This window comes from Raphanus sativus, unplaced genomic scaffold (genome assembly GCF_000801105.2).
Source record: "Raphanus sativus cultivar WK10039 unplaced genomic scaffold, ASM80110v3 Scaffold3515, whole genome shotgun sequence".
Classification (NCBI taxonomy): domain Eukaryota; kingdom Viridiplantae; phylum Streptophyta; class Magnoliopsida; order Brassicales; family Brassicaceae; genus Raphanus; species Raphanus sativus.
The window spans coordinates 1-10,719 of NW_026618821.1; the positions used below are offsets into that span (position 1 = coordinate 1).

Consider the following 10,719-nt stretch of genomic DNA (forward strand, 5'->3'; position numbering starts at 1 on the left):
GTTTAGATCAATAAGTAAAAAAACATGCATGGAAAAAAGAGTTACGTACCTGGAGACATAACTCTCAATCCATCTGAGTCGCTCATATGACTACCAAAAGAGGAGGACCGTTCTCCAAGGGAAGTAAGCCGAGAGGATGAAGATCCACCGCTGCTTGGTGTTGAAACCGGAGAGATCTGACGGTTCACAGCGAAGTAAAGGTCCAAAGCAGGCAAGGTAGTTGTAAGCTGTTGTCCTTGCTCCTCGTTGAACCCAAACCCTAACTCGATAGAACCTTTGAGCTCGCTCAAGTCCTCGTCCGTTAAGTCATTAATATCTCCACCTTCGTTTATTTGCTTCATCTCGAGGTGATGGAGCATCTGGCGACGGCGACGCTCCCATGCCTTGTCTCTTTTGGTCTCCAGCATCGAGAGTTGCTTCGAGAGACGTTTCTTTGGCTTAGCTCTCGGTGGTTCTAGTGACATCTTTTGAAGCTCTTCAGACTCGCTTTCGTTGAGAGATGAAGATGATGAGGTTGATACACTCAATGCTTCACCAACCCTCACCATTTTGGAACGTTTATAGTTATGTATATATCACGAAAAGTCAAATAATTTAAGATTTGTGCCTTGTTGTACAAGTTAGGTCATGTATATCTGCATGTTTGCCTTGTTTGTAAGCAATAATTAGAAGAAGAAAGGACTTGAGTCGTAGCAGCAAAACTTGTATGCTAATAACCGCACAGAGATAAAGGATTTGTGATGGAGAAGGAGATTGACTCCAAGGATTTTGTGAAAATCCTAGAGATCTCTCTCCCTCAGAAACTATTCTTCTCTGGAGCCAAAATATATAAATGGTAGAATGATTCTGTTTGGATTTATGTGTTGTTGCGGTTAGCACAGCATGTTTTGTTTGCCATATTTAATGGTCTCTTGCCTCTGTTAAATGCCTGGTGAGATCCTGGAATTGTTTTAATATTCTGGTGAGAATCCAGAAACAAACTTATATGGTTTCTGTTGGAATAACCAACTCTTTCTTGATTTAGGTTTTCAAAACGTGATGCTATATAAACTTTTTTTTATTGTTAGCCTAATATTAAACAAGAGAAACAAAAGAAATTATATTAACTGGTTTGGATATGCATGCTTTTATAGGAAATAGTAATGACGCTAAATAGCTTAGAGCATGTCCAAGTGAGTTTTTAACATGAGCTTCATAACTTAAGTTTAAATTAAATGTTCCAAATGCAAGAATACAATTAAATGGTTAGGTTAAATCAGTTTATGCAACTGTAATTCTTTACATAAATACTAATCAACTCTGCCAAAAAAACAAAGTCAACTAATCTCTGCACCATATGTGGCTAATTTGTAGTAAACCTTTGGATTAAGAGTGGACAACAAAAAAAAGTTACTGTGATGTGACATCATAGTGAAATAAGCAATGCATAGATGTGAAGCTGCAATAGTGAACCATCATACAACAGAGATTAAATGAATGGAGATTATGATGATCATCATCCTATACTGAGAGCTGCTCATAGAGACATCATCGTAACAAAGATGATGACACTATTACTACGAGAACCATCACTGCTATGCTGAGGTTAACCAATGTATCCACATTTTCAAGCTTCACCAGTTTCTCGTGGAAGTCTGCCCGCATTTGTGTATATGGGCACTTTTGCTTCTGCAACAAACATAGCATGGGGATCTAAATTCCGTTACTCGAATCCAGGGGGAAAAAAAAAGGATGAACACAAGCTAGTAAGCGAACATTTAAATCATGCTCTCAACACACCTAAACCCTGCTTAGATTAATTCATTTCTTATATTTCCGGTATGTAAGAAACAGCTCTGCTTATGATAAAACCAGGGAAGGACGTATAGGCACTAACCTCAGTTTTCAACTCATCGTTTTGGTTGTTTGCATTCTGAACATCTTCTTTGAAACCGTGCTGGGAAGGCTCGTTGAGTGGCGTGTCGGAGTTCACCTTGCTATTGGAGATTCTACTTGAGAAGGCTTTGTAAGGTGAATCAGTGTGAATGGTCTCCATAACTGAACCGAAGAAATTTGTAACCGGTACCTGATTTTCCATAATGAGTAGACTTGAAGAATGAGTAAATCAATCATCTCAAGGCAGAGATAGTTCATTAAAAAAAATGGAAAGAACAAATAACATATACAGAAGGTGCAAATTCTAAATCAATATCGTTCACTTTCATGTATTGGTAAACTTATGAACAAAACCTACACTGCTCAGCTTCTATAGAACAAGCAACTAAAGGGGAGGTTACTTAGTCTTGATTGGTTACAACAGAGTAGTAATATAAGATGCTATAAAATTAAAATGAGTGCACAATCAGTCTCCTCCTTACCTCCGCCAGATCTGGCTGGTAAAGATCAGTCCGGTAGTAGGCGGTAGACATAAGCTGTCTCGGATCATAGGACTTAAACAAACTGCACAACAGAAGGTGAACGGATGTCTGTAGCTCAGAGAGTTCAGTTTAACAAGGCGTATCAGTTTTATCAATCATCACTAAATGTCAGAGGTAAAACATAGAGAGACACAAATCTTGAATGAATAAATGTCAGAGGTAAAACATACAGAGACACAAATCTTGCTAATATATTAGAGCTTGGACAAAAACCAATGTTAGCAGAACGTTGGAGACAAGATTTGCATAGTTATAGACTTATATTGTACCTGTTAAGTGATGCATTGTCATAGATATTGAGCCTCTCAAAGAACGCAAGAGTGTAATATGTAAACCGATCTACAACAGATACACCAATCTAAAGCAAAAACAATATTTAATCAATACAATGATCGAAAGAAAAAAAAAATAGTGAAGGGAACTTACATCTGAGTCCAGGTGATGGGAATATGAATTCTCTCCTTTAAGACTGCTACCAATAGCCAAAACGCCAGGAGATTGAAGCTAGGAAAATAAAATACTCAGAGAAATATCCAAAATGATAGATTAGACAGAAACGAAACTAACGCTTGAAAAGTGACACTGAGATGTAAACACCTGGTTAAAGAGAGTGGCAGCTTGGCAAGTATCAACCATTATCAACAGCTCCTTGAATCTGAGCTAGCCCAATAGTTTCATCAGGTTGTCAAACCAGAAAATAAGAAAAGACACTAAATGACTGATGTTAAACATACCTGCGCTTCTCTTTCATTTGTTTGACAGCATCTGCTAAATCGTGGCTCTGGAGCTCTTCAGCATCTTGAAACTTTAGAAACTCGTCACCTCCATGGCCAGTCATGTAGAGTAGGATATGGCTACCCTCATCACTGAGGAGACGCTTTGACCTTGGGACAGCATTCTCGTGACGCCCAGTCAAAACCCGCAAGAAATTTTCAACCGTTACCTCATAACCACGATAATCTACCTGAGTGAAAACCATACTACACCAATCAGCCCTTCATTCTGGTAACATGTAAGTTCTACAGGTTGGGAGCCAATCTCCATGTATATTATATGCTAACCAATCTTATGGAAACACAAAGAAAAAGAAGCAGTTCGATTCCTATGTGCTTACAAATAAAAAGGCTATGATGGAGATGCATGCATCTAATAGAGAACATTCACTACTACATAAACACTTGGAGAATTAATTATCCTTGCAGCTAGAAGTTAATTTACCTCAACGTTATCTCCGTAGAGGTTGATTTGATGGTTCTCATTGTTGAAAACTTGAGCAGGATATTGATTCCTAGAGTTACAGGCCATATCATCAGCCAGCATTAGGATGATCCTTTCATCAGGTATCCCAAGTCTCTTGACTGTCCTAAAAACGCCAAAAGTAAAGAGAACAAGACCTTGATGATTATTATTTGCAACATAAACGTATTGGTAGTAAAGAGTGAGCTTTTACACCTATACAGGGACAGTGTATTGGCCATGTGCCTGTAGTTAAACCTGAAGAAACAGAAAATTAGAATTAAACTCCAAAACCTAATCACCATTTGTGTAATTCACCGGATTCAAGGATATACCAGAATCGAGAGGTGCAGACCAAGACAGCCCAATTGTTGGTGTGAATAGTCGTCGTATCTCCAGAAGAGGAAGCAAACGAGTAGCAGAGAAGCATTACTACGAGGATAATAAGAATCTTCATGATTTTGAAAAACGAGGAGTTGGAGATCGATGATGGGTTTCTCCGAATCTGATTCGCCAAGATCTAATGACCTGCGCCGGAGAGAAATCGACGTCGGCGATGAAACCCCCGGTCGAAATAGTAATTGGATCGTTAATTTCAATATTACTGTCAAAACCTCTTCTGTGTTATTCATTGGTTGAATAATTTATACAATTGCTAAGATCTGGTGTTATTTCAAAGAAAATTTAGTCACCTATATTTATATTATTCTATCCATTTTCATAATACATCATGTTTTAGAATTTTTTTTGATGTTTCAAAATAGTTGATAGTTTGATGTTTACATGTTCTTTTCTATTTTATTGAAAATTGTGCAATTAATTAAATGTTGTAGTTATTTCGTTGACAAAAAAAATGTTGTAGTTATTTCTTTAATTAGTTGAATGATTTTTAAATTATATTTTTAAAATTAAAGTTTAGGAAAAATAGCTTTTTAAATTTTATCCAGTAATACAAAACATCATGTGTTATGAAACTGATGGAGTATAATTTATGTTTTATTTTGAAAACAAAATAAATTGATTAAAGTTATTAGAACATCAATTTGTTGTTTACAAAAAAAAATCTATAACATTAGTATTTTGTATACGGAAAAGGTACATTTTTGATCAATTAAATTACGTTTATTCATCTTAAACAAAATAAAATAAAAAATAATCTCACATTCTCCTTGGGAATCACAAAAGGCATAATAAAGTCATAAAGAGTTATTATTACTTGAATCACAAGCAATCTACTTAGGTGACACTAAGACCTAGATTTGGTTTCCGTTGGCGTGTAAAATAGAGAGAGACGAGGATCGATCACTCAGAGACTGGCAATAAGAAGCTAAATCCAGAATTCTCCCGGATCAAAGGTGGAGGTTCGATATCAGCAATGTCAAACCTCTCCATCGACTTCGATAAATCATCAACTGAGAATGGAATGCTGCAAAATCATTGTAAAAAAAGTAGTGATTAGAAGAAAAAAACGTCATCGAAAGCTTTAGTGCCTAAAACGAAACGTCACCAAGAAGTAGTGTACCAACCTTGAGTCGTCATCCAAAAGGAAGGAGTTGCTAACTGCATTGTTCGAATCTTCTGTCATCAGCACCCTCATATTTGCTATAACCTATTCATACATGTAGAGGAAGATAGGTATAGAATGAGCTAATTAAGGATATAATCATACAGATCATTAGTTGCTTAAGGTGACTTACGTCTGGAGAGACGCTGTGTGTGCCGAACTTGTCGTCCCAGTACATCGTACTGATCCTGTATAGCTGTTGTATGCTCAGCACCTGCCCACAATTTTTTCAATTTATCAGACAAATGCAAACTAAAAAGTTCATGATTTCCCACATTTTTTTCAACATGCATATATAGGAGAGTTATATCAAAATTGAGAGAGGAAAGATCAACTTACCGGGCAAAGATCATGACTGATCTCATCCAGAGTTTTCTTAGGTTTTTGGTGTATGACCTGCATTTGAAGCAAGAATAAGTAATGGTTCTTACCCTCATGAGCACCTCCTTAAGGTTTAGGTAGAAGCTAAGGAAACGTTACCAGAAACCCAATGGCCTGTCTTATATGCTTAAGCTCATCCCAGGACGAACCAGCAAACTGCAATTTTTTTTTTGTTAGTTAAATTGGTTAGTTTTATTTGAGGATAAGAGGGGAGTGAAAGAAAGTTAAGAAAAGAACCTCATCTGTTGCCTTAAAACACCAATGTTCCAATTCAGACAAGCCAGCTTTGACGTACTCTCCATTGCTAAATGAACAACACTCACGTCTCAATAGAAGACTGTTGGGGACAAACAAAGGAAACATTTGATTAGTACAAGAATGAAAAAAACGTTCCGATACTAAGACATGATGGGATTTTAGATGCTGATGAACCCTGGAAAAAACCTGTTAAACAGTTGAACATTGATGAATGAGAATATCTGCGTGAACACCTTGCGCACCAAGAAAGAAGGAACCTAAAAACCATAAATAAAAAAATGTAAACTCATGGCAGTCCCACAACTTGTTGTTATTTACAGGAAACGGAACTCTCACATTGTTTGATTTCAGAGTGTCGAGGAAGTTTGTAAGACTCTTCACAATTCCTTGCCAGTGAGCGATCAGTGCTTGCTGACCTGCAGTGTTGGCCACTGAACGAGATGCTCCTTTCACTAAACTCGCCCTCGATGTTCTTGGCGCCTGTTTGAAGTTGAAGACAAAAAAATAAAAAAAAATCTTGTGAAAAAGTGGTGGCTGATGTGATTAATGGCAATAATACCTGAATGCACAATCCAAGGAGTGGAGAAATCTCCTTCTTCAAGTTGTCTCGAATCATTCCGTATATCTTTTCAACATAAGCTGTGAGCTGCTGCTTAAACAGTAGAGCCGGGTACTTCGCTTCAACTTGTCTTAACGTATCCGCTCCGCCTCCCGCAGCACCGTTTATCATGGCTAGATTTACACCTGGAGGTGCTCCACGGAAGCTCTGAATAATGATATAAACATTCTCAAATCTGAACTTATAATGAAACAAGAAGCTGATAGATTTCAAAACATGTATATATACCTGAGTCATCCTTCCAAATAGAGTGGCAGAAGATGAACGGCGCCGCTGTGGAGCCATCCCTGCTGCACCACTAGCTTTGAGTGTGCGTTGGAGGAGTAAGAGGAGCGTTGAGGCATTTGATAACCAATACGCCAATGTATTGTTGTTATCTTGAGTCTGAGATATGAATTTACTCAACATTAATTCCAAACACCACTGAATACCTATATAAATAGGAAGCTGAAAGCCTACCTCAATAGCATGGCCTATTGTCTGAATAATGCGATCAAAGACACTGGTTCGTTCAACTTCAAATGACCTCCACTGAAGTAGGCATTTATAGATGATACATGCTGTGATAGGTCGGTTCCCTTTGAAACCCAAGGGTTGGACAATGCAGCGGATGAGCAGGTCATGGTTTTCTTGCTGCTTCTCGTTTAATGTTTTCTGTGGTTTATCATCCACTTCTGAGGGATCCCTATGGTTTATTGAATGGCTATGTAGATCCTGTTTCAAATTAAAAGCACCATTCATTAGATCAATCACAAACTGAATTGGTTAATTTACTCGAATCTGTGGCAAATGTACTCACCAAGCTTGACCTTGAATCCACTGCTAGATGACCACTCTCTGAACCTCTCTGTTATTTTTAAACAGTTGGTCATTCCTAAGCTTCAGACAATCTGGAAAAAGATACTTGCGGTCTGATATTCAGTTTAGTGTCTTAATTTACCTGTAAAATGGACCTGGAGCGGCCAGAGAGGAATTTATTAGGTGCCATGGACACAGCCTGTTGCCTTAAGACTTTATTCTCCGATTCCAAGTTGGTGCACTTTTCCTCCATCCTGATCACATTAACTTCATGTATTTAGCTCATCGGACAACGAATTTACCAGCAGAAATACATTAATCTACAAGAGCAACTAACCATATATGCAGGAGTGGTTAGGAACATTAATCTACAAGAGTAACTACTTGATGATGCATTCTTACCTTGTCAGTGATTCTTGGAGTTGCTGACCTTTCTTCTCAGTCTCTTCCAGTTTCTTTCTTTTGTCTTCGAGAGACTCTTGAGCTTCTTCGAACTTCTTCACTGCATCATCAGCTCTCTGTTTTTCGTTTTCTAGAGTAGCCTGTTTGGAAAGCAGATGATTACTGAAGGTAATTAGACGTAAAATCTCAAAAAATTTAATGACACTGACACAGAATGTACCTTTACGCTCTCCAACTCCTCTGTCATCAATTCGATCTTTTTCGTATCTTCAACCAAAACTTGTGTTTCTTGTATAACAGGAGGAGCTTCTTCAGCGGCTTTCTTTGCAGCTTCGCGTTCCTTCACAAGCAATGCGTTTGCTTCTTCCACTTTCTTACGCATTTCCTCCAACGAACTCTGAAGTTTCGCTGTCTCCTGAGTCTTTGCTTCTTCTAAATCACCCTGAAATATTAATTCAGCGCTATTAAGTTATAAATCTGATTCTTTTTTTAAATGGTTTATTAGAATGATGTTTCTATGGAAGATACCCTCAGACGTTTCTCCAACTGGACACGGTATGTGAGTTCCTCAACTTTCTTTTCAAGCATATCCTTTGCCTCCTTAAGTGCTCCTGTTTCCCTTGAAGCCTGAAGACCAAAAAAAAAACATATTATGTTTGAGACAGTAAACCAAAAGTAGCATTCTATTTTGAAAATATTTAAAAGAATATATAAAGCAGTTTGTACCATTTTGAGCTTCCTAAGTTCTCTCCTAGCAAGTCTACCTCTCCAACGTGTCTGAGATACGATCACTCCATTTTTAAGCTTCTTGTAGTACGTGGTTGCTCTGTGACAACGCCACTGAGCCTGCCATTAGTAATTATAACATTCTCTGTTACTGGTCATGAGAAACGGTAAGATAGTTAAAGACTTCTATTACGCTCTTTAAGAACATGAACCTGAACAATTGTGGCAGCCTTTGTTTGCTTCCTGAATCTGAATTCTTTACGAGCAGCCATTGCTCTTAGACCAGTCTGAACAACAAGCGCAGACACATGGAGCTTTTTGTAAGATTTTCTAGAGTAATATCTCCGACCATTCTTCTGAATCTTCACAGCAGCAGCTTCTCGCCTCAGATTTTCGTACACTTTACAGGAAAGTCTTCCTATGATATTTTAAAAGTGAGTAAAAAGTTACATGAATATCATATAGTGTGACAAACTTAATGCCCCTTCCAATCTACAAAGAGAGCGGTTGATTTTGTAAAAATCAGACGGCTCACCTCTACATAGAGCTTGTAGAGATATTGTGGCCTTTCTCAGAACAATAAACCGTTTCTGATCCTGATGGGTTCGTGTCCGTCTCTGAATCTTTTTGGCAGCGCCACTAAGAACCTCTGTCCTCCTGGTGTCGAGTTCAGCCATCTGACCAGCCCTCAAGAAGATCTTTGTTTTACCAATCTGCATCACCAAAAATATGACTTGGCATTTTATTTGTTACAACTCTTCTATTGCATCACTAATTCTACACAATTGGTTACATTAACTAAAAGATACTCGAGGAACAGTTACCTGGTATCCTTTAAGTCCCATGCTGTCCAAGATCTTTTTACATGCGGCTTTCTCTTCGTAGCTGTTAAGGAAAAATCAGAATCTGTAAACAGTGATTTCCAACTCTCACTAAACAGTATAATTCTGCATGCAGGTAAAATTGCTGTTTACTTACCTCCCTTCTAAAGCCGCAGGACATAGAAGTCCGAAGCGGTTTACGAACTCAAAGAAAGGTTTACGTGTTGGATACCCTGCGCAACTAATTCTGATCGCCTCTAGAACACCCTATAGAAAGAAAAAAAAGAAAAACATAAAGGTTTAGAGTTATTATCACACACTTTCCTGTCATTTTATTTATACTTACACCACATCGCAGCTGCTGCATGATGTTCACATTTTCAAATACGGCAGGCTTTAAGAGATTGTTAGGCTTAACACATCTGATGTAATGAGGCTCTGTAGAATTTAGCGTTTCCATCAGTTGCTGGAGTTGCATCTGCATCAATCAGGCCAACCGTATTTTACTTCTTACATTTAGAGAATATTAGTAAGACATTCTTCCTTATAAACTACATGAATGTTTTCAATAGAATAAGCTTCATACCTTGAAACGAGAACCAATGGATGAAAACTTTGAAGATTTAGATGTTTCTTCAGGGAGTGGAGGAAAAAGACCAACCACGAAAGGGCATTTGGAAGCTCCCAACAAATCTTGGTGTTCAGGGATCACATAATCCTTGTTTTTATCCAGAAACAGATCAGACTGATAGAGAACCTGAAACAAATTAAAAAAGACATGAATGAATAACTTGTGAAACAGTCCCCTAGTGTCAAAATTTTCTTGGCTAGAAGAAATATATACAACGTACTTCTCCAGCGTAGTGAGCAACGGTGAAATCTGTTCGAGAGAGTTTTGGTTTGATGAACCTCTTGTGTGCCTTAAAAGTCTGATACAGCTTGTTTGCAAATGTTTCGTGGGTTGATTTTGGAAACATACTGAAAAATTGAGTCTCATTAGTTTAGAAAACAACATAGTCACTACAAAAGATCTTTGATATTACCAAGCTTCATCGAGGAGAGCAATAATTCCACCAGGCTTCTGCAGATGGAAAAGAAAGGAGAAAGTGAGGTTAAAACATCTAATCTGATAACACTGTACCTTTCTCAGTTAAGAAATGACCTTTTCTATAAGATCAAGAACATCTTTGTTGTCTACGAATTCAATGTAGCTCCAATCTATTGCTTCTTTTGTGTACTCTTCCTGTTCCATTTTGAAAACATGCTGAAAGCAACAAAAGAACTAATAACTCAGGGATCACAGCTAGAAAAACGAACATTGTTTTCCACTACAATCAAGAACCTACCTGATTGAAATGTTGCTGCAACTTCTCATTAGTGAAATTGATACAGAACTGTTCAAAACTGCAGCAGGAAGGTATTAGCAGCCTGCATTTCTGTGAGCCTATCACGTAAAAGGTTCATTACCTATTAGTTTTGAAGCTCTCGAATCCGTAA

The 10,719-nt window shown here is 37.8% G+C and overlaps 3 protein-coding genes across 4 annotated transcripts; all 3 read right to left on the reverse strand.

Annotated features, from left to right (window-relative positions):
- Nucleotides 1-49: 49 nt before the first annotated feature.
- On the reverse strand, nucleotides 50-857 carry LOC108819658 (uncharacterized; the record flags this gene model as incomplete). The annotated part of the gene is made up of 1 exon (XM_057001346.1): nucleotides 50-857. A coding segment is annotated over exon 1 (499 nt), but the record flags the coding sequence as incomplete, so codon positions are not given.
- A 482-nt stretch (nucleotides 858-1,339) lies between these two features.
- Nucleotides 1,340-4,323, reverse strand: LOC108818904 (GPI-anchor transamidase). 2 transcript variants are annotated; one of them, XM_018591857.2, is made up of 10 exons: nucleotides 3,989-4,321; nucleotides 3,870-3,911; nucleotides 3,636-3,780; nucleotides 3,152-3,381; nucleotides 3,015-3,072; nucleotides 2,844-2,921; nucleotides 2,687-2,775; nucleotides 2,358-2,439; nucleotides 1,877-2,065; nucleotides 1,340-1,668 (listed from the first exon to the last, which is right to left on the reverse strand). In XM_018591857.2, exons 1-10 carry the CDS (start codon nucleotides 4,108-4,110, stop codon nucleotides 1,528-1,530), a joined length of 1,176 nt encoding a protein of 391 aa, XP_018447359.1. In that variant the 5' UTR covers nucleotides 4,111-4,321; the 3' UTR covers nucleotides 1,340-1,527. The 2 variants fall into 2 exon arrangements, with proteins under 2 accessions (XP_018447359.1, XP_056857328.1); XM_057001348.1 differs by lacking the exon at nucleotides 1,340-1,668 and having other exon boundaries at nucleotides 2,358-2,465; nucleotides 3,989-4,323.
- A 372-nt stretch (nucleotides 4,324-4,695) lies between these two features.
- On the reverse strand, nucleotides 4,696-10,713 carry LOC108822394 (myosin-9). The gene is made up of 28 exons (XM_057001347.1): nucleotides 10,690-10,713; nucleotides 10,569-10,626; nucleotides 10,385-10,486; nucleotides 10,266-10,303; nucleotides 10,074-10,200; nucleotides 9,809-9,979; nucleotides 9,569-9,700; nucleotides 9,380-9,489; nucleotides 9,226-9,286; nucleotides 8,937-9,114; nucleotides 8,614-8,819; nucleotides 8,402-8,521; nucleotides 8,204-8,302; nucleotides 7,896-8,117; nucleotides 7,676-7,815; nucleotides 7,416-7,527; nucleotides 7,275-7,322; nucleotides 6,935-7,189; nucleotides 6,704-6,859; nucleotides 6,416-6,622; nucleotides 6,193-6,336; nucleotides 6,043-6,113; nucleotides 5,836-5,935; nucleotides 5,698-5,754; nucleotides 5,557-5,613; nucleotides 5,351-5,431; nucleotides 5,180-5,262; nucleotides 4,696-5,079 (listed from the first exon to the last, which is right to left on the reverse strand). Exons 3-28 carry the CDS (start codon nucleotides 10,472-10,474, stop codon nucleotides 4,956-4,958), a joined length of 3,189 nt encoding a protein of 1,062 aa, XP_056857327.1. The 5' UTR covers nucleotides 10,475-10,486; nucleotides 10,569-10,626; nucleotides 10,690-10,713; the 3' UTR covers nucleotides 4,696-4,955.
- Nucleotides 10,714-10,719: the final 6 nt, after the last annotated feature.